The following is a 20,642-nucleotide window of genomic DNA, read 5'->3' as shown; positions in this document are numbered from 1 at the left end:
TGATTTCGTAAAGGCACGGAACAGGTTCACCAACCAACCAACGTGGCACTAGATGACTAGCTCCAGGGTTCACTCGGCTTATGTCAGGATCCAGGAACCTTTCCAAGACTCCAAGACTCCAAGACTACCGCCTGTCACGGGACACTTCGCCCTGCGAGCACCCGCTGACCATCTCACACTCCCGCCATCATCACCTTGTTGTGGCGCCGTGCTCCGTCTCGCGGTTGGTTCCCTCGCGTCGTGCAGACTCGGCCAAGCCAGAGCCACCGAGAGCCTCTTCCATCACGACCTCACATGGCACCCAGACCTGCTCACTCGCCATGCTCTCCGACTGAGGTCGGCTTTTTGCCCAGCTCAATAAACGCCAGAGACCTCAGCGCGTGCGGCTCCTTCCCATCGCCCCAGCCTGCGCCTGCGCCTGCCTCAGCTGTCAAAGGTGCCATCTGACTCCAGCGACGTGATGGACTCTTTAACAATATATCTCCGCCCTCGGTGGCCTGGCCGCCGCGCTGTTGAATTCCACCCTGTCCTACATCGCTCGAGAAGAAAAGCAAACAGCCGACGGCCAGAACAGAGAGATCGACGGTCTCGTGAAACGCGAAAAAAGCTATGAAACGCCTCGTCTCCTCAGCCTTGTCCAGGGCCACCAAATACCTTGGAAACAGGAATCCCTTTCCGCAGCCCATGGATCCCAACGAGCATACCGTGTGGTTGCAAGACAACACGGCCTACAGGCCCAAGGGCGGCGATGGCAGCACCTGGGAGGCCGAGTTCGTTGCTGCGTTTTTTGTCAAGGACCCCAACCGCCGCGCCTTGACCAAGATGGTGGCCAGCATTGCCGACCAGCTCGACCTGGCCCAAGGAGACGAGTCGGAAGAGACCATTGCGAAGCGCCTCGAGCCGTGGACGACTGAGATCCTGCCTGGCCATACGGTCCGCATCAACATTGGCGGCACGCACGACGCGAAACTGGGACCAGGGGACCGCAGCGGCGTCAGCAAAAATGTGATTCCTATGGAGGCTGACAAGGCCGAAGATGGCGACACGGTCGACTCGCACGCAGTCGGAGTCGACACGCATCCAATGACGACGACCTACGTCGAAGCAAAGGGCTGGGCCGTCATCTCGGACATTGACGACACGATCAAGATCACAGGCACGGGCGACATTGGAGCCGTCATGCGCAGCACCTTTGTCGACGAGCCGACGCCTGTCGACGGCATGCCCGCCTTCTACGCCCACATGCACAAGACGCTCGACAAGGCGCCCGTCTGGTACCTGTCAGCCTCGCCCTACAACCTGTACCCCTTCCTGCACGCCTTCCGCAACGCCCACTACCCGCCGGGCCCGCTGCTGCTGTGGAACGCATCGTGGATGGACGTGTCGGCCTTCGTGCTGGCCCTCACCAAGGAGCCCGAGCGCTACAAGTGCGACAAGATGCGCGAGCTGCACCGCAACTTCCCCGACCGCCGCTTCGTCTGCATCGGCGACAGCACCCAGCGCGACCCCGAGGCCTACGCCCAAACCTGCAGAGAGTTCCCCGGCTGGATCCGCGCCATCTACATCCGCAGGGTCCCCGGCGGCTCCGATGGCAGCAAGACGGCGCCCGAGCGCTTCGAAAAGGCCTTTGAAGGCATCGATCGCGGCCTGTGGCATGTTTTTGATGAGCCGGCCGAGTTGTACGAGAGGCTTGATGCCTTGGTGGCTGGGGACCCGTCGGGCACGCGGGACGGGACTGGCGAGGCGCCGCCGCCTTCGCAGCCCGAGCAGAAGTCCAGCTGCGTCTTGCTGTGACCTCCTACCTCTCCTGATTCATTCGGCGCTGCTGCATTCATAGAGATTCCCGCTCTTTGCCACTTTTTCCTTTTTCCCCTGATGAGCGTTGTTGCGGTGCGGTCTGGGCATGGGCATGGCATCGCGTGGCACCCATGTGGCTTCTGTAGCACAATTGTACTTTGTTATCGCTTTTGCATTCACCTTCTACTCCTTTTTCACTTGATATTCTTGACTCACTCCGCTCAAGGTAAACCTTGGAATTGCGAGTCTTGTCCACTGAAATAGGTATATCGTGAAAACAAGCTTGAACCCCCAGATTACCAAATCGCAAATCCCAAGTCCCAAATATTTCGATCAATCTGATATACATATCCACAACCGCCTATTATACGCGGATCCACAAATTTTGACAGACAGCAGCAGCTCAGCACAACGACAAGACGCCGGACCGTCTAGATAAGTAGTAAACAAGGAAAGCAAAGCAGATAGACAAAATAGACAGCGGCGAAAAGAACAAACTTTCGGTTACTTACGCTTCGTCTTCTCACATCAAAGCAACAGCGACGCCAATGCCGAGCGACAGCGTGAGTCCGCCCATGGCCAGGCCAACGCCGACCATGGCGCGCTGGACGGCCGTCTTCTGGCGCGGCGACAACTCGACGCGTATGCGGCCGTCATATTCCTGTGCCTCATCTCCATCCACATCCTCCTCTTCCTCTTCATTTTCATCAGCATCCCCCCTACGCCCCCGCCCACCAACAACCCCACGACACGTCTCCCACAGCTCGCGGTCCCTGCGCGCCTGCGCCGCCATCCACTCGTCGGCGAGGCCGGCGTAGTCGTGGACGCTGTAGTGCGACGTGGCCTCGCGCAGCCAGCCGCCGCCCTTGCGCGCCGGCGACAGGCCCAGGTCGCGCAGCAGCAGGTCCAGCAGCGGCAGGCAGTCGAAGAAGAGGTCGGCCATGACGGCGCCGAAGCCGTGCGGGTAGCGCCAGCGGCCGTAGCGCGCGTGCAGGATGGTTTCGAACGTGGCGCGCGCTTGGATGGGGTCGTTGGCGTTGCGCGCGAGGCTGGAGTTGGATTCTGCGTTGTCGGCGGCTGTGGTGGCTTCTTCGTCTTCCTTGAGGTCTTGCAGGTACGACGACGTTTTGCGGCTGGCCGGCGACGGGAAGGAGAAGGCGACGGCGCTGTCGGGCGTATGCACGCGCTCCAGCTCGTACGTCCCGGACGACGAGATGCGCGACGACGACGGCGAGCCGCCAGACGTCGACGTCGTACGCGTTGGGGAGCCCGGCGGCGTGCGGTCGGGCGTTGTCAGCGGGAGATCGGCAGCACTGCTGCCAGGTTCTAGCGACTCGATGCTGTGCTCGAAGAAGGCCGTGATCCAGAGCGCCTGGACCTGGGCTAGCAAGGAAGTGATGGGCGTGCGCGTGGCGCCCGAGAAGGCGATGGTGCGGTTGCGCGTCACGCGCTGCGGCGGTGCCATGAAGCGATGGAGAAGGTAGGCATGATCGAGCGTTCCTGTCGACGGGTCGATGGGATCCCGGGCTTGTTGTTGTGCCTGGTGCGGCGGGACAGCCGCGGGTGGCTGGTCCACGAGGCAGGGCAATTTGCTCTTGATCTGGGCATCGGCTTCTGCCACCATGGGCTTGTAGACCTCGTTTTCTTTGGCGCTGAGCGTATGTGGGAGACCGAGCTCCGCGCTGATGTCCTTGCCACCGCGAGTGAATTTCATCGTGGGCCCGTGTTGCCATCCACTACAACAGACGATTGCGTCGATGTTTTCCAGGACGGTGCCGTTCGAGAGGTGGATTTCCCGGTCTGCCAGCTCATCCACGTCGGCAATGTGTACGTTGACCATGCCCTGGCGGATAAAGTCGTAGACATTCGAATCGTAGTTCAACAGGCCCCTTCCGGTCGCGACCCAGAACAGCGGGTACCACGGTCTCAACTTGGCCGTCTCGTCGTGGTCCTCGAAACGGGAGTTCTTCTCCAGGGTGTGCTGCATGACATTCTTTGCGAACCACTGAACAAATCGGCGACCTCTATCCGTCTGTTGAAGAAAATGTCTTGGTCCGTTCCAGCCGTCTGCATCTCCCCAGATGCAAGGAAACATCCAGGTTATCATGCGGGTCATGACGAGACTCTCGGCCAGTACCTTGAGCGGCGTCATTCTTGTAGGGCCCATCCAGCAAGCTCCGTGGCCACTCTCCCTCAATATCCATTCCACCTTGATTCCAGCGTTAGCGCAAGCCCAAACGACATCATATGCCGACTTGTTGCCCGCGAAGACAGCAACCGACCTCGTCTTCTCTTTGTTGAGTATGTGTCGTTGGGGGCCGAAATCCCGGCTGTGAAATAGATTTCCAGTGTAGTTTTCCTGTCCAGGGAATGTGGGCAGTTTCGGCTCCGAGGTGACGCCTATGCAGACTGTCATTCTTGCGGCATGAATGAAATTGGTCTCTTTCGTGGTAGAATCCGACGGTCCTACATCGACCTTGAGTAGCCAGCCCTCTTCTTGGAGATCTTCTGCTTCCTCGAGCTTCGAATTGAAGCGACACCGACGGGCCAGGTCGAAGTGGTTCGCGTAGTCCTCCAAATAGCGCCGGACAGCATCCCCTGGAATGTGACTTCCCAGTGGCACACCGTATATCTCTGGTGTCATGGGAAAGTCGCTGAATTCAAAGTAGCCCATAACCGAGTTTGTCTTCAGGTGTGGGTATAGTCGATCGCGAGCCCAGACGCCGCCGATGGAAGTACCGGCTTCGAGAATGATCAGAGAGGCCTCTGGGTATACGGAAAGATAAGTTCGGGCCATGGCAAGGCCGTGAAAGCCTGCAAAATAAGTTAGGAACTAGGCGTCTGGTTTTCTTTGAATCTTCATACCTGCCCCGACAATCACCATATCCACACGCTCTGCTGAGTCCATTTTGTCAAGTCAATGCTCAGGGGGTCCAAAGATGCTGACTTTAGGGTACATGGGACACGAAGGTTAGACGAAAAATAGGCGGATGGAGAGACGCAAGTATTTAAAGTCACCTTCCAGGAATTGTCGACTTCAGTGGACAATGAGCCGTAGTGTTCCGGACGGAACATAGATTAAGTAGGTTTTGCCTTGGCGGCAACGTCCCCAGAAGCAAAACCCAAGATTGAAACTCAGCTTGGCTTGTTCTAGGCTGACCCGCCACTTCACATCATGACTTTGCTTTTCACGCCCAAAGCTGAAGATTGCGCTGACTGAGGTTGTTCGTAAAGCCATGGGAATGTATGGTTCATGCTACCGGTAGTCGTAGGGCGGCGCATAGTGCCAGACCCTGTAACAGGACAACCTGAAGCGCCACTAGGATCGCCTAGACCTCGTGGACAAGTCGGACATCCCCGGTCCGTCTCTGTTTTCTCGTTAGCTCTGCTCATAACTGGCCAGATTATTATATCCATTTGGCGCCTCGTTCTGCGTCAGACTCAGCTCTGTCGCAAAAGTCGTTTGGCGGGCCTCCACTTGCACGTGCCGCGGTCGCATACTGCATGGCTAAAGTCCATGGCTTGCATCGCCCCAATCCGCTTTCTAGGCCTGTATAGACTGGGATATTCGTGGCACAACTGCCGATAGCGTGCAGCCATTGAGTTTGAACATTCCGGGAGTTGGGTGGAAATAAGGTTGAACGTAGATCAAGATTGGGCGAGAGCGGAATGGCGCGCAGGATGTCCAATCAAGTGATGCGGAGCAAGTCGCCAAGTGCTCTTCTTTTTTGTGACTCTCATCGTTGCGTTCTTGTGAAAAGCTTCTACGGCATGTGTGGTATCCGCGTCGGGTTCTGAAGTCGAGAAGGTGGTATAGAAACAAGACACAAGCCGATGTCGAGAGTGGGCTGCATGATGATGCGATTGAAAAGCCAGCGGGAATGTTGTTGATTGCCTGTGAGTTGGTGCTACTGGAGGGTTCAACATGGATTGCGAGCAACTTGACAAGAGTCAGGAGCGGTGCGGTCGGGTAGCATTGCAGTCAACCGCCAACCGGCAAGAGGCACTGTACGGGCGCTGAAGGCATCGCGTCAATGAGCGAGTCGGCCTTGGGCGATGAGAGGATGAATCATGGAGTGCCATCAGGTGCCGCTCGCCGGATCGCTGATACCCAGGCGGGCTCGAATGGATGTGGGGCTGGAGTCCATGTCGGAGCCATACCGACGACGGAGGCAGCTCGGCCATGGGCGACATGGAAGAAGCGCACGCAGAAGACGGCGATGATGTTGTGGCAGAAGAGTCATGGAGCGTGCGACGGTGGTCGGTGGGTGGACTGTGGAGAGGTCTTGGCACTGCAAGGGCGCTAAGCCGTACCTGGCCCTCCGCTTGGAAGCGAGATGGCTCTAACTGGACGCCGCAGCCTTCCGCCCAACTCCACTCGCAATTACATCGCCATCCCCATCTTTCCATCGTGACGGCGATCAGCTTGGACATGTCAAGACCTCTGCCTTGACAAACAGCTTGGCGTGCCCACGCGTCAACTCAGCTGCTCCAATGTCAATCCTTACCGTTGCCTCTGCTCTGCTGATGCTGACCAGTTGACAACACGGGCCTGAGAGCTGTTTGACGCTCGGTGGAGACACCACATCACCTACCGCATCTGTCCTGAAATACCCACAGAACCATCGTATAGCGCCCCTCCAACTCGCGGGGAGCCAAGATGATCACCACCTGCTTGCTCGACCTTCTTCTCCAGGACTTCATCAGTTGACTCAACTCGCCGACGCTTTTATTGCAACTCGACGTTGCTGGCCACCAACTTGGAACGTCGGGCCGTACTATGCAAAGGAGACATGCTCCGTGCAAGCGAAGGAAGGCCGCCCGGCATCAACCCAGGTGAAACGCTCCAATGGCTCCACCGTTGAGACTTCACCGTGATTCCATGCAACCAGTCGCGAGGCCGCGTGTGCTTTTGCAAAACCATTCATTGCCGGATGTCTCGTTTCAACAGACGCTGACGTTTCGCAGACCGCTTGGCAAGGTCTGCCTGGGGCTGGATTTTCCGCCAAACAATGGGCGAAGCTTCCAAACAAACTGTTCAAGCAACGGAAGAGCCCGCCCCGAAGGTAACCTGCGCCCCCGCGAATGCTTGCACGTATTCTCGAGTCCGGTCCAAAGAGCCGCATGTTTTCCACGACCAGGTTTCAAATGCCCGCCCGTTCCATCCTTGCCCGCCTGCGGTGACTGATCCGATCTGTCGCTCTCCTGCAATGCTGGACGGCCCGTAATCTGTCGACTGCCCCTGCCTCTGGTTATAGGACAGCTGAGTCTGTGCATGAACCAGGGCTGTTATTCCGAGTACCAACGTGTCTGCCTCGAATCTATAAAACCAAAACGTCCCCGTCCCCTGCTCTCTCGACAGGAGACCCCTCGCCCGCCTACACAACACCCGTCTTTTAAGCTACTATTCAGTCAATCGTTGATTTTCAATCATGTACAAACTTTTCACCATTGCATCTGCCCTGGTTGGCAGTGCTCTTGCACTCACTTCTCCTCCCTCGGGTGCTCTCACTGTCGGTTCGAGCGGCAAATACTCGACCATTCAGGAAGCCGTCGACGCTCTCGACACTAGCTCCAGCTCCGACCAGACCATCTTTATCTACTCTGGCGATTACAAGGAGCAGGTTATCGTCCCTGAGCTCTCAGGTTCCCTAACCGTCTACGGCTACTCCGACAGCGAGACGGACTACAGCTCCAACGCCGTCACCATCACGGCTGCCAAAAGCCAGGACGACGGCCTCGACAATGACGGCACTGCCACCCTCGCCGTCCACACCGGCAACTTCTTCATGTACAACGTGAACGTCGCCAACACGCACGGCGAGGGCAGCCAAGCCGTCGCCCTGTCGGCCTACGCCGAGGGCAACATGGGCTTCTACGCCTGCCAATTCACCGGCTACCAGGACACGCTCTTGGCCCAGGAGGGCAACCAGATCTACGCCAAGTCGTACATTGAGGGCGCGACCGACTTCATCTTCGGCCAGCTCGCCACTGCCTGGTTCGAGGACTGCACCATCGGCGTGCTCGCCGCCTCAAAGGGCTACGTGACTGCCAACGGAGCCAAGTCGTCCGGCGCATCCTACTACGTCATCAACAAGAGCAAGGTGCAAGCTGCGTCTGGACAGTCTGTCTCGTCGGGCGCGTACTACCTCGGCCGTCCCTGGGGCGAGTACGCTCAGGTCGTCTTCCAGAACAGCGAGCTCAGCGACGTCATCAACGCAGCCGGCTGGTCCGTGTGGAACACCGACGAGCCCAGGACCTCGGGCGTCTCCTTTGGCGAGTACGGCAACACGGGCGACGGCGCCTCGACCTCCTCGCGCGCCTCCTTCTCCAAGCAGCTCAGCGCCGCCGTCTCCATCTCTGACGTCATCTCCGACTACTCCAGCTGGGCCGACAAGACCTTCATCTCGTAAATTGTCGCTGTTGCTCGCTACTGCTGCTGCCTCTGCCTTTGCGTCTCTTCTCCATCTTGCATCTAGCATCAGGGGTGTTGTTGTGGCGTTGGCTCCTTTCGCTTTGGCACTCGATTCATGCAATAGAAGCGGCGGCAAAGACTAATGAGTCCTTGCCGTCGATCAGCATCTTGGACAAAAAATCGATATGTGGTGTTGGCAGTTTATAGCTCCACGGACAAGGGTCTTCCCGGCCCCACACGTCAGCTTGCTCAGGGTCTTGTACCCGGAACTCGGGGTGCCCCCAAACTCTGCACAGTAGCTCTGTACTGTACATATACAACATACATAGTGGCGAAGCTTAGCATTGATTGAGCAATTCTACTCACTGCACTTGCGTCTGGCATCATCGTGTCTGTTGTCTGCAAGGGACTTTTCTGCTCGATTCTTCGGTTAACTTAATGTACTCCGTATGGCGTGCTCAGTATGTGTCTTGTTAGTCTGCTTTTGTTCGTTCGTATCCGTCTATCTCTAAGTGCTGCCACATCCCACCCGTGCCCAAACTATACCGCCCTTCCGTCCGTTCACCCGTTCACCCATTCGTTTCACCGCCTCTCTCTCTCTCGCGTTCGTATCCGCGCGGAAAATACGGCGTCGAGTCGCGACCGAACTAGACAGGCAGTGCACAGCGAGAGAGAAACGCTCTAGCCACGCGACCAAGCGGGCCTCGTAAAAATCCAATAGATCCAAACAACCTAGTCGTGCACGTATCCTGTTGCTTCAGTGTTAAGCATTGCGGCACGCGGCAAGAGACCCGAGGGCTCGTCAACCCTAATGTATTTGCGCCACGCGTGCGAGCTTAAATCTAGGGACTAGCTTTCTGCCTGTTGTTACACCATGCCATTTTGGTCTAAAAATGCGACGGGGCACGCAGCTGTAGAGGTTGGAAGATGCAAAGTGACGTGGGTGGAAGCGAGGTGTCGTGATTGGATCGTTGGAGATGTTGCTGCACGTGTACATGCTCTGCAGTGCTTGTCCTTTTTGAAAGATGCTGGAACCCTGGGGCGATGGCTGCTTGACATGACGATGCTTCGAAGTGGGGTTGACAAAAAGGAGAGAAAGGAGAAGGCGGATTGCGGATGTAAAGCACACGTGCTCAAGACGTGGTCTTGGAAAAGACAAACTTGACCAAAGAGTCCTTCTCTTTCAACACCTGTAGCAACGGTTGGTCGTCAATCATGGCCTCGTAGTCAACAACATCCTGGGCGACGGTCTCATCTGAGCCTTCGTCGTCGTTCTCGTCATCATCGTCCATTTCGAGTCGCGCGACGGCCCGCTTCGGCGCCTGCTTCAACAAAGACGCGTCAATGTGCGCGTACTGCATCAAAGCCATCATGTCGCCGCCCTTTGACTTCTTCTTGATCTTGATCTCCTGTTCCTGCGCCGACACATCGACTTGGCTGGCCTTGAGCAAGACGGGAAGATCAGGCAAGTCATCCTCGTCGTCCTCGTCCTCGATGTCCGTGCTTTGAATAGCTCGCTCCTCAGTGTTGCTCGAGGGGACCAGGCCACCACCATTTCCTCTGCCTTCGCAAGGACAGGCAATCAGTTCGTGCGTCTGGCATATTCCGCTCTCGTCGAGAGTAAACAGGTTGCGGAGGTCCTCCTTGGTGAAGCTGGATCCCGCGCTCTTGTTGTCGATGACGCTGTCGGCCAGGCTCTGCTTGCTCAACTGGCGTTGATAGATTTTCTCATCAAGAGCACCCATTGTCAGGAGTCGATAGATCTTACACGGTCGCTTCTGTCCGTCGCGGTGTATGCGAGCCATGGCCTGCAATTCATGCGCCGGATTCCAGTCGACGTCAAACAGAATGAGACGAGACGCTCCGATCAGATTGATTCCAACGCCACCCGCCTTAGTGGACAGCAGAAAGACAAAGGTCGAAGAGGCGTCGTTATTGTTGAATTTATTGATCAGGTCCTGTCGCTTGTTGGCTGCCACTGAACCGTCGATGCGTAGGTAAGGATATGAGAGAGAAACGAGAAGGGCTCCTATCATGTCCAGCGTGGTCGTATAATGCGAGACAATGACAACTTTTTCTTCCGTGAACGTGTGGATCTGATACAGCAGAGTGTCGAGCACATGCATTTTGGCGCTTATACCAGGATTCTTGAGGAGCTTCGCCGGGACAGCCTCCAAGACAGCTTGGGTGGTGCTGATTTTTGTATCTGGTTCAGGCGTGTCGTTTGGCGAGATAATGGATTTTGGATCGCTCAGGAGTTTGGGCCCGTTGCAGACCTGCTTTAGAATATTGATGAGCTGAAAGGCGTTTTCGTTGCCGTTGCCTAGAGCGCCCTTGAATACCGGCGACGCAAGGACGTAGCGGTATATCTCTGCCTGGTTCTTGGTGGGTTGACAAAGTAAGATGTGTTCCGTCTTGGGAGGCAAGTACTTGGAGAGGACGTCTGCCTTGCGTCGGAGCATGAATGCTTCCACTAATCTGTGTTCCGTATTAGAGGGCAAGCACTTGAAGAGGACGTCTGCCTTGCGCCGGAGCATGAATGCTTCCACTCACCTGTCCAGCTCCTCCTGTCGGGAGGCTCCCTTCTCTCTGTCATGGGCAGTCGCCTCAGGCTGCGAAGCCTTCACAATTGGATTCTCAAACTCTCTCTTGAACGTCGAGAGCTTGCCGAGACAACCTGGGTTCACCAAATCGGCTACGGCGTGGAATTCCAGAAGATTGTTACTTGGTTGTAGGTTAGATGAGTATGATAACCAAGCTCTTCATATGACTTACGAGAAGGGCGTGCCCGAGAGTGAGACGATCCTGTCACAATTGAGCGAACGGATGGCAGCCGATGACTTGTTCTTTGCTGTCTTGAGCCTGTGGCTCTCGTCAATGATGATCATGTCGATTTGACAATCTTTGCTGATCTCTTGGTAGCATTTCTGCAGCTTTTCAAAGCCAATGATGCAGACATGATAGCACCTCCCTTTGGTAAAGTCTCTCAGGCGTTTTTTTGTATCATCGGCAACGAACACGCCGATTCTCTCTCTTCCCAACCATTTGCGAAATTCTTTGCACCAGTTCTGAACCGTTCCGGCCGGGGCGACAACCAGAGTCTTCTTTACCACTGGCGGCTCCTCGTGAATCGGATTCTGTTTCATGAGCGTCCATATCAGGGTGATTGACTGCAGAGTTTTGCCGAGTCCCATCTCATCGGCAAGGATAGCACCGTGTCCGCTCAAACCCATACCCATGACACAATCGTAGAGGAATGAGACACCTTCTCGCTGATGATCCCGAAGATGCTTGGACAGTATCGGATCAACGACAACGTCGACCACTTGCTTCCCCTTGGGCACATTGGCGGATGGGGGCCTCTTCATGACTAGGGCACCAGTAGCTCTGGGATCGTGTCGCGGTTGAGGCACCACTGTGTTGGTCAACTTTGGCATGCCGGTCTTGTCCAACAAAGGATTCTTGAATTTTCCATTTGTAGCCTGGCTGCTTCTCACAGCGGCCAGGTTCACGTTGTCGACCTGTTTGGCTTCCACCTTTTCCTGTTTGGTGCGAGCTTTCAGACTGAGGAGCGGCTTTGTCTCAACATTCCGTTCTTGGGGCTCTGATGGTTTGATTATCGGAGCAGGCCTAGCGTTCAGAAATGGCTTGCCGGAAAGGTAGTCCTTCTTCGAAACGATAGAATCGACTTCAATCTCCTTGCCTCCAACCGACATCGTCGAGCCAGGAAGCAGCGGCATGCTGCAGTTTGTCTTGCCCATTTCACGGCCGTCTATATCCTGAAGGAACGCATAGCCATTTCTGACAGAGAGCACGCCGTCTCCGTCCCAGGTCTTGTTCTTTTTGGTAGTAAACTTCCTCCAGAGCACCATGTAGTATGCCTCGTTTCCGTCATCGCTTGAGGGCGTATTTGGTTCTTTGGCCGCAGGGTTCACGATTGAGAGCAGGGGCTTTCGAAAGGTACTCGAGGTCTGCGACGGCCTTGGTTGGGCGTGCGACGGGTCGTGGCTGTTTTCGGAGACGCGTCGTTTCTTCTGGGGCGGACCGGTCGATTCTAAGGGCTGGGAACGTTCGAGCGCGTCTGATGGAGGTTTTCGCGAAAGCAAAGGAGATTTGAAGGGCTTGTTGTTGAGCATGGTCACAACAAGAGGATGAGTTGCGTGGCGTTGGTTGTCAGGAACGCGTCGTGTATTGGGGTAGACGCGTTTCCGACGTATTCGGGAAAGCTCCTACCCACCACGTCATCATCCGCGCCAAACCCACTTTCGACCTCATCCCGCTACACTTCCTGCGATCAACTGGCATCTTCTGTGAATTCCAATTATAGCCCGTGGTGCGATGGCATCGCATGCGCAAGATGGCCACATTTTGGATGCCTCGGAAAACTGCGAACGACAACACAATGAAATCGCCCTGCTTGAGAGCATGTACCCCGAAGAGTTTTCCTTGGTCAGAGACACACAATCGCCCGACGAAGATATCGAGTTTGAAATCCAAGTCGACGAATCTCACACGCTCTCTTTCGTCCTGCCTACAGCTTATCCTGAGGCATCCCTCCCGCAAGTCTTTCTCTCTTTTGGCGAGGCAATCCGAAACGATGAGAGGAGGCATCTCCGTTCTGCCTTGAGAGACATCGTTCAAAAACAAGAGCTTGGAATTGAATGCGTGGACCTGATCATTGGAGATTTGAGACTGGCATTGGAAGACGTCAAGGTTGCGAGCAATGATGCTCTCAAATCCGCCTCGCAGCAATCCGATGACGGTCCAAACACGCATGAGCCGCAAGGTCTGAGAGTAGTTTTGTGGATGCATCATCTTCTCGCTACGAGTAAGCGACGTGCCATTGTACAAATGTCAAGAGAATCTGGCCTCTCCGGTTTCTCGCGGCCAGGATACCCAGGCTCTGTCTATGTCGAGGGCGAAGCAGACGACGTGAGGTCCTTCGTGGATGAGCTAAAAGTGGGTTATGTTTGATTTTGTCGTCCATCTCGTTGAATGCTGACGGATATTAGACAATGCGCTGGCAAGCTATACAAGAAAGGGCTTCCGAAAGTTGCTCCATGTCAGCCTTGACTCTGGTGTCTTCAGGAACGAAAGGCATTCAGGAGGTCCATGGTCTCGGTGACATCGCTGAGAGGCTCAAATCTCATGGCGAAAAGGGTACAGATGTCGCGAATTTCTATCTTGAAAGCATGAAGATCAAGTAGGATTTTCGACAATGATCACGACTGCAGAGTACCAGATGGCAATTCATGACTTCTTGACAAAGCTCGAATCCTTCAAGTCCATGAGGATTCCCCCGGTACTCGTACATTCGGTGTTGAGTATGCCAACATTTTATGCCAAGCACCTGAATTTTGTTCGGTTCAACTAGCCGGCACTTGAACGAACCTCAGAGTGGTACGTCGGTCTATTTCACGACTTGCTCGGAAATTCCGTGTAAGCCACTAGTCATTTTCCAACCAAGCGTAAGCGAAAGAAAACACCACTGACATCATTATTCAGAACTCGGCGATTTCCGCCGCCTCTTCGACCCCAAATCTGTACGAGCTTTACGGCAACACTGAAAATCGCCAAATCACTAAGCATATAACTTTATGTCAAGCCTTGTCCTTAGAGCAGTGTCCAAAGTTCCTGGCATGCCAAGATGATGGACAGAACGTGTTATCGAAACTATTCGAGCTATCCAACCTCTTTAGGAAGCTGTCCGGTCACATTTTACCCCGCGTGCCCGCGAATCCGCGCCGGTACCAACTGATGCAGATTGCGGAGTTGAAAAGATGGCTGACCAAATACGGCTCCACATCCATTGTCCCCGCAACCCGGGGTACCTAACGCTGACGGCCGTAACCCGACGGGGCTCATCACGAGCTCAGAGCCGTGGTGGATTTGTCGGTGTATCTTTGGTACGAAGACTCCAAGACTATAAGAACGACTCTGGCGCATGCGATTTTTGCAGGCAGGCTGCGGCGACGGAACTTCCCCCAGCTTCTGCTTGTCAAGATGAGGTCGTCCCCTGGCTTCTGTGCGGCCCTGGCTGCCTATTCGGTCGTCGGTACTGCTGTAGGACAGAATTTCACAGCATCTGTCACTCTTTCGCTTGAAGGTCAGTCGTTTTTCCACTAGTTTTCACTATAGAACCAAACATTCTACAGCACAGAAATCGACCAATCACTTCCCCTGCCCCTTTGTACTAAAGGGAAGGGTTCCGAGAGCCCGCTTGCCAAGCAGGGATTTTGTCGGGAAGATCCGAAGTAGCTAACTCTTGTACAATCCAAAGACTATTGGAGCCTTTACGTCGGCCCGATCGAGCAAGCATCCATAAATACGACCGTAGAGGCAACTCCGGTCCCGACGGAATCTCTCATCCCGCCTCCCGGTCTTTACTACCCGCCGTTTCCAACTGGTCACGAGGCCCCTTTGCAGGCGAAAAACGAATCTTGGGCCTTTCCCAAAGACTTCAAATTCGGTGTGTCGAGCGCTGCATACCAGGTTGAAGGCGCAGCGAAAGATGAAGGCAAAGGCCCCTCCATCTGGGATGTTTTGTCCCACCGCGTACCCGGGTACATCACGACAAACGAGACCGGCGACATTGCAAACAATCAGTACTATTTGTATAAGCAAGGTGAGTGATCTGATATCAGCATCAAGCCGTCACCCACGAGAATAAGACGGCGAGGAAATTCGAGAGTCTATGGGCTTCAGAAGTAATCGTGGAATACCGCAACTTCAAGAAGGGTCCGCATAGGTGGAGCATACGATAATACAACTCCAAACTCTCGAGTGTGCTGCGACTTTTGAATCAAGCCTCGCTTCTTAGCCCTCCCGACCGCCTCTGACATTCGACAGACATCGCACGAATCGCCGCCATGGGAGTCAAGGTCTACTCCTTTTCTATTTCTTGGGCTCGCATCTTTCCTTTTGGATCTGGCCAAGTGAATGAACAGGGCCTCGCGCACTACCAAGATGTGATTGACACATGTTTGGAGTACGGAGTCGAGCCTGCGATTACTCTATTCCACTGGGATTTGCCTCTAGCGTTGCAAAACTCGTACGGGGGTCTGCTGTCTCCCAAGTTCATCCCCGACTTTCTTGAATACGCCCGCACGATTTTCACCCGCTTCGGCGACAAGGTCGATCACTTCATCACGTTCAATGAGCCTACCGTGGTCTGCGGCTTTTATCCGCTACCGGAAGGATACTTCAAAGCCTCAAACATCCCCAAGCAGCAACAGCCATACTACTGCGGCCAAAACCTCCTCATTGCCCACAGCCAGGCGTACCATCTCGCCAAGTCGCTAAACCTCACGGCGCAAATCACGCTCAAACTCAACGGTGGCTACAAAATCCCCCTCACCAACTCCACGGCCGACTTGGAAGCGGTGCAGCGGGCATGGGACTGGAATGAGGGCCTATGGGCCAAACCCATCTTCCTGGACGGCGACTATCCCACCTCGGTCAAATCGTACGTCTCCAAGTTCCTGCCGGAGCTGACGGCCGAGCAAAAGGCAGCGCTGAACGGCAGCGCCGACCTCTTCGCCCACGACGCGTACACGTCGCATTTCTACTCGGCGCCGGACACGGGCACCGACGCCTGCGTCGCCAACTCGTCGCACCCGCTGTTCCCCAAGTGCGTCAACGAGACGTGGGCGTACCCGGCGGCGAGCGGCGGATGGGCACTGGGCCCGGCGGCCGACCCGCTCGTGCCCTGGCTGCACAAGGCGACCGAGTGGGTCCCCGCGCTGATGCGCTACATCCAGGACACATGGAAGCCGCGTGGCGGCATCTTGGTCACCGAGTTTGGCTTCGCAGAGCCGTTTGAGGCGCAGAAGACGCTGCTTCCCGACATTCTGCTTGACCAGCAGCGGTCGGCGTATTTCAAGGGCTTTATGGAGGGCCTTTTGATCGCGATTGCTGAGGGCACGAATGTCGTTGGCGCGTTGGCGTGGAGTCTGATTGATAACCTGGAGTGGACGAGTGGGAATAGTGTCAAGTTTGGGTTGCAGGTGAGTGCCCCTTTTTTCAGGAGGTATTGGCTGACCCGACAATGCGCAGTACGTCAACTACACGACACAAGAGCGGTACTATAAGGCCAGTTTCTTCCACTTCGCCGATGTGTTCAAGAAGTACCACGAGCAGTAGCCATCACATTTCCCATTCTCGATATAACTTTTGGATATTCAAATGTCGCCAGGCTCAATAGCCTAAACCGTATTCAGTTCAGTCTTGTCGGTCTGTTCGACTCCAGTGAAGCCAGTTGTGATCCCCTGACGCCCTTTTGAACCCCCGACCCCTCCTCCCCTCTCAACCCCCCTCGACACCCGCCATGGTTCGCCCAGACCCTCGCTACCACTCGACGCCACCACTAGCAGCAGCAGCAGCAGCAGCAGCAGGCAAAACGGAAAGGCAAAAGAAAAGAGCAAAAGGAGTACAGGTCAGATCAGCCAGGACTTGAACCTAGGACTTACTGTGGATGTGATGTTTAACCACAGCATGCGTTACCACTACGCCACCAATCCATAAACGTTTGGGTATTGTGCAGTATGGTGCAGTAGCGGTTGCGACACATTATATCGTAAAGGCACCCCGCCCATGCCCTCGGATGTCCGTTCGCTTTTTCTGCTTCTTGGTCGCTTTGCGGGGCTTAGGCGGCCATTTACCGTTCCAAGTCGCAACGTTGGCATCGTGCGCAACATCGATATCCTACTTGCGTAACTCCTTTCCCACTTGGGCAGGCGTGGCCGTCGCCGTTGCGCTCAGCCCGCCTCTCGGAATTGAGCCTGTGTCGCGCAGCTAGCTAGGTACACCCGCCAGACTTCGGAACGGTGGTACGAGTAGGTTGTCGTGGATGAAGGAAGCGTTCGTGGGTCGTGAGATTTGTGTGCTCTTAAAGGTAGCAACGACCGGAGCGCTTCCATTAATCGAGCCGGTCAATTTAGTTCTCGTGTCGGTTCCTTCCCCAGGATACATGTATTCAGGCCATTCCAACGCCAGGCTGACGCCCCGAAGTGGCTGCCAACCGACTTTTCGATCTGATCCATGGCCCAAAAACCACAAAGGCGACCGGCACAAAACTGACACCACACCCGATTCCAGCCAAAACTGCGCTTCCGCCAACAAAGCCCAGCCCGCTCTGCGTATACAGCGCAGTCGACGCCAGCGGGAGACAAGCACCGACAATATTCTCGCCTGCTGCGACTCCCGCAATCGCAGAGGCGGCATAAGTTGGGTAGGCATCCTCGACATAATGCGAAGCGGCAGTCATGACGGTCTGAATGCCAACACCAACGAGTGCGATGCCAATGGTCGGCGCGATCCAGGGCTGTGGGTGCGATTCAGAAGTCGTGAAGGCGTAGAGAAAGAGACCACCAGCAAGGCCCAAGAAGGACGCAGGAATGGCGAGATACAGGCGGGCCTCGGGCTGCTGGGCGTCTGGGCGGGTCTTGTCACCACTCGAAGCGTAGAGGCGATCCTGGAGCGGCGAAATGAGCAACCCGATGGCGATGCCGATGACGAGAGCAGCTTGCACAAGACCAGTGCCTGAAGCGGAAAAATCGTACAGGCTGCGATAGACCAGAGGAATGCTTTGCGTGAAGATGAGAGCGTTGCCAAAGCAGAAGGATGACCACAAAGTGGCACATAGAACCAGCGGCTCGGTGGTGAGCATGCGGAGAGGGCGGGCAATGGCGGTCTTGAACAGTTCCGTTGGGCTGACATGACCGGCAGTGCGGTTAGAGAAAGCTTTTTGCTCATCTTGAGAACGCTCCTCATCTCGAGAATGCTGATAATCTTGAGAATGTTCCAAAATCTCTCTGCGAGTTTCGGGGAGCAAAAAGAAAACAAAAGGAAATATCGAAACATAAAGGATGATCTGGACGTAGAAAACCCAGCGCCAGTCGAGTGTCGTCATAATAGCTCCTCCGATGACAGGCCCGATTGTGGTGCCGGCCAGCAGACTGAAGATATACAAGTTAATGGGCAGACTCCTTTCAATCGCGTCGCTCCAGAGGTCGCCGCATATGCCGCTGGTCACATTTTCCAAAATTCCAGCGCATCCGCCAGTGATTACGCGGGTGACGATGAGAGTCGCAAAGTTCTGGGCCCGCGCTTGAGGAACAATGAACACCACGAAAAGCAGGTAAACCAGCAGATAGGCTTTTCGAACTCCAAATGTCTCCATAAGTGGCAGGACAGCCAAGGGCACAATCCCGGCGGCCAGCGTCCAAGAAAAGACAGGCCAAAAAGAGTTGGGGAAATGTTCATCGCTCAGGCCAAATTGGGAATTGATGTCGTCCGCCGCCGCGGTCATGGCAGTCCCGTTGATGCCGACGATGAATGTGATGAAGCAAGACAGGACGGTCACGCGCCATTTCTTCGAATGTGGCCAATTGTAACTTTGGAGGCGTGAGCGAGTCGAGCAGGGTTCAAATGGCTGTGGAAATCAACGTACGGATTTCGGGGATCATCATCCCATGTGAGCGGCGCTTGCTTCTCGAAATCACTTGCATCAGAGTCGTATTTTTCAGCCTCGCCCTCCCTCGGCATCGCGTCTTTGGCGTGATGACGCTCCGAAGCCGTGTCTGGTAGAGGATTGCGGAGGGGTTCCAGTATCATTGTGGCTCGTCTTAGGTGTTGTCCCAGGCAGGACGAGTGCTGCTTGGATGACCGAGGGACGACCCAAGAAAGGCGAGAAAAAGCCCGGGCAGAGAGCTGACCGGGTTCTTAAGGGTCTTGCCCTGGCCACCTGGCGGTGTCAAGCCAAGAGAGATCTCCATCTGTCATGACTTCTCGCTCGAGAAGGCGACTGGCCTGTTGGAGCAGTTTCGACTGTTTTCGTTCCGACTCTTGAGGCGTAGCGGATCCAGAGCATCGCCAGCCTGCTCGATCGTGCCAGATACAGGCTGTTAGCGGAGTAAAGTTTGTCGAAGAAGGCGGGAGAGGTGACATCATGACGGTTAGGTGACCCAAGAAAGACGTGGTAGTGATTGCGTAAAAGAAATCCAGGAACACATGCTCGCGGAAGATCTGCACCAGGAACCCGGGATGAGTCAGCCGGCCCCAGATCGGCTTCGCCGGACGACACCAACGAGCCTTTCCACCCACCCAATCATCAACACCACTCACGCTAGATATATCCGGAATCTTGGCCTCCACCGACACGAATGTCATTCACTGACCTCCCCACTGAGATAGTCCGCTACATTGTCGAAGAGATTGTGTTGGAACCGGACAATGGCCTCTACAATGCGCTCCGTTGTAGATTGATCCCTAGTAATGTGCCCTGGATTTGCCCTCTTGCGATAGACTCCTGACGGATACCGCTGGTAGAAACCTTCAGTTGGGAAGTGCTAGATGCGATCCGCATGCACGAGATTCTGCGCCCGCGCGATGCACCTTACAGTCTCTGGGAGCTGATGTCCCCACGCTTTGTTTCTCGCTTCCTATGCCACCTGTCTGAAACGGAAGACCAAAAATCCCGCCACACTTTCGCATCGTTCCTGAAGCTGTGTCTGGACGAGTGGTTGCCTCCGAGAAACGAATCAAAATATACCCGCTACGAACTCGCTTATCAGCTCTGCAACATCGCTCATCAGCAGGCAGGCGAGACTTTCCATCAAATCTGCGACGTCTACTTCCCCTTTTATCAACTGCCAGAAGAGCGATGTAAAGATGTGAAGTTTCATCTCGCAATCGCCGCCATCTACCTGAAGAAAGAGCAATACGTCAAAGATCATCTCTTGATACTGCTCCAATCAAACATGAAGAGCGAATTCTTCGGGACGCCTCTGCATGCTGCTTGCGCGGCTGGCGACCTCTCGCTTGTCCGATCGCTGTTACAAAATGGCGCCGACCCTAACGAGAGAAGTCTGCTTGCATGGTACCCGATTGAAATTGCAGTCTTGAACAACAACGTGGAGATAGTCCGCGAATTGTTGCGGAATGATCTTTTTCCAATTATCTGCAACATACACGACGCAAGGCTTTGCGCGTTCCTTTGTGCCATGTCCGCATGCGACCACGCTCCGGACGGGCCAAGTTGGTGGTGGTCTGACAACATCAAAAATTGGGTTCTCTTTTTGAGAGCGACTTACAACGCCGCCGACGTCCGGCAATCTTTGATTCCACTTAGAGTCAATTTCGTGAAGACAATGGAAGGAGCGCACCGTGAGTTCGAAGAATTCTACGGAGGAATCTACGAGCCACCTGAATGGGGCGACAAGCACAGCCCTTTAGAAATTGCGCATGATGAGAATCTCATGCGCATCGTTCTCCGGGTGGCTTCTGAGTCACTCGATTGCCACGGGATCTTCTAACACCCGTATGCGAGCCCTCATCTTTCTTGCGAAGTGATGCTGATTATGCCTTCACAGGTGGAGTAGCGTTGCTCTTATGACCGGACTTGGTGAAACATTCATATCAAATCTTCTAC

General features: G+C 55.0%; 8 protein-coding genes and 1 non-coding gene across 9 annotated transcripts; 5 read left to right on the top strand and 4 right to left on the bottom strand.

Annotated features, from left to right (window-relative positions):
• The first annotated feature begins 485 nt into the window (after positions 1-485).
• J3D65DRAFT_451350 (actin filament organization protein-like protein App1-like protein) lies at positions 486-1,813 on the top strand. Its single transcript, XM_066796355.1, has one exon. The coding sequence runs from the start codon at positions 610-612 to the stop codon at positions 1,792-1,794; it is 1,185 nt and encodes a 394-aa protein (XP_066654110.1). The 5' UTR covers positions 486-609; the 3' UTR covers positions 1,795-1,813.
• A 420-nt stretch (positions 1,814-2,233) lies between these two features.
• Positions 2,234-4,877, bottom strand: J3D65DRAFT_451381 (uncharacterized protein). Its single transcript, XM_066796356.1, has 2 exons — positions 4,663-4,877; positions 2,234-4,611 (listed from the first exon to the last, which is right to left on the bottom strand). The coding sequence occupies exons 1-2, from the start codon at positions 4,703-4,705 to the stop codon at positions 2,321-2,323; spliced, it is 2,334 nt and encodes a 777-aa protein (XP_066654109.1). The 5' UTR covers positions 4,706-4,877; the 3' UTR covers positions 2,234-2,320.
• A 2,250-nt stretch (positions 4,878-7,127) lies between these two features.
• Positions 7,128-8,607, top strand: J3D65DRAFT_451338 (pectinesterase-like protein). The gene has a single exon (XM_066796354.1). It carries the CDS (start codon positions 7,230-7,232, stop codon positions 8,208-8,210), a length of 981 nt encoding a protein of 326 aa, XP_066654108.1. The 5' UTR covers positions 7,128-7,229; the 3' UTR covers positions 8,211-8,607.
• A 738-nt stretch (positions 8,608-9,345) lies between these two features.
• J3D65DRAFT_669448 (P-loop containing nucleoside triphosphate hydrolase protein) lies at positions 9,346-12,348 on the bottom strand (the record flags this gene model as incomplete). Its single annotated transcript, XM_066803201.1, has 3 exons — positions 9,346-10,690; positions 10,766-10,936; positions 10,988-12,348. The coding sequence occupies 3 exons, from the start codon at positions 12,346-12,348 to the stop codon at positions 9,346-9,348; spliced, it is 2,877 nt and encodes a 958-aa protein (XP_066654107.1).
• Positions 12,349-12,471: 123 nt separating this feature from the next.
• On the top strand, positions 12,472-13,850 carry J3D65DRAFT_451295 (uncharacterized protein). Its single transcript, XM_066796353.1, has 3 exons — positions 12,472-13,171; positions 13,225-13,651; positions 13,718-13,850. Exons 1-2 carry the CDS (start codon positions 12,551-12,553, stop codon positions 13,417-13,419), a joined length of 816 nt encoding a protein of 271 aa, XP_066654106.1. The 5' UTR covers positions 12,472-12,550; the 3' UTR covers positions 13,420-13,651; positions 13,718-13,850.
• A 365-nt stretch (positions 13,851-14,215) lies between these two features.
• On the top strand, positions 14,216-16,354 carry J3D65DRAFT_604765 (glycoside hydrolase family 1 protein; the record flags this gene model as incomplete). Its single annotated transcript, XM_066798300.1, has 5 exons — positions 14,216-14,318; positions 14,493-14,837; positions 14,864-14,950; positions 15,062-16,218; positions 16,268-16,354. 5 exons carry the CDS (start codon positions 14,216-14,218, stop codon positions 16,352-16,354), a joined length of 1,779 nt encoding a protein of 592 aa, XP_066654105.1.
• Positions 16,355-16,648: 294 nt separating this feature from the next.
• On the bottom strand, positions 16,649-16,731 carry J3D65DRAFT_t98. The gene has a single exon. It is a non-coding gene; the product is annotated as a tRNA-Asn (tRNA).
• A 316-nt stretch (positions 16,732-17,047) lies between these two features.
• J3D65DRAFT_451273 (multidrug transporter) lies at positions 17,048-19,024 on the bottom strand. Its single transcript, XM_066796352.1, has 2 exons — positions 18,663-19,024; positions 17,048-18,606 (listed from the first exon to the last, which is right to left on the bottom strand). The coding sequence occupies exons 1-2, from the start codon at positions 18,824-18,826 to the stop codon at positions 17,187-17,189; spliced, it is 1,584 nt and encodes a 527-aa protein (XP_066654104.1). The 5' UTR covers positions 18,827-19,024; the 3' UTR covers positions 17,048-17,186.
• A 551-nt stretch (positions 19,025-19,575) lies between these two features.
• On the top strand, positions 19,576-20,526 carry J3D65DRAFT_604763 (uncharacterized protein; the record flags this gene model as incomplete). Its single annotated transcript, XM_066798299.1, has 1 exon — positions 19,576-20,526. One exon carries the CDS (start codon positions 19,576-19,578, stop codon positions 20,524-20,526), a length of 951 nt encoding a protein of 316 aa, XP_066654103.1.
• Positions 20,527-20,642: the final 116 nt, after the last annotated feature.

Source organism: Phyllosticta citribraziliensis (assembly GCF_038025025.1).
Source record: "Phyllosticta citribraziliensis strain CPC 17464 chromosome Unknown J3D65scaffold_8, whole genome shotgun sequence".
In the NCBI taxonomy this organism is placed as follows: domain Eukaryota; kingdom Fungi; phylum Ascomycota; class Dothideomycetes; order Botryosphaeriales; family Phyllostictaceae; genus Phyllosticta; species Phyllosticta citribraziliensis.
The sequence above is the reverse complement of the archived record's forward strand: the minus strand, read 5'-3'. Positions and strand labels throughout refer to the sequence as shown.

What these genes read in the sequence shown, in the direction of transcription:
- J3D65DRAFT_451338 (XM_066796354.1), top strand. Translation starts at nt 7,230, where the DNA reads ATGTACAAACTTTTCACCATTGCATCTGCCCTGGTTGGCAGTGCTCTT.
- J3D65DRAFT_451273 (XM_066796352.1), bottom strand. Translation starts at nt 18,826, where the DNA reads ATGATACTGGAACCCCTCCGCAATCCTCTACCAGACACGGCTTCGGAG. An exon ending in GATGATGATCCCCGAAATCC is followed by an intron (nt 18,607 to 18,662) that starts GTACGTTGATTT and finishes ACGCCTCCAAAG; the next exon opens with TTACAATTGGCCACATTCGA.
- J3D65DRAFT_451295 (XM_066796353.1), top strand. Translation starts at nt 12,551, where the DNA reads ATGGCATCGCATGCGCAAGATGGCCACATTTTGGATGCCTCGGAAAAC. An exon ending in CCTTCGTGGATGAGCTAAAA is followed by an intron (nt 13,172 to 13,224) that starts GTGGGTTATGTT and finishes GACGGATATTAG; the next exon opens with ACAATGCGCTGGCAAGCTAT.
- J3D65DRAFT_451381 (XM_066796356.1), bottom strand. Translation starts at nt 4,705, where the DNA reads ATGGACTCAGCAGAGCGTGTGGATATGGTGATTGTCGGGGCAG. An exon ending in TATGGTGATTGTCGGGGCAG is followed by an intron (nt 4,612 to 4,662) that starts GTATGAAGATTC and finishes CTTATTTTGCAG; the next exon opens with GCTTTCACGGCCTTGCCATG.
- J3D65DRAFT_451350 (XM_066796355.1), top strand. Translation starts at nt 610, where the DNA reads ATGAAACGCCTCGTCTCCTCAGCCTTGTCCAGGGCCACCAAATACCTT.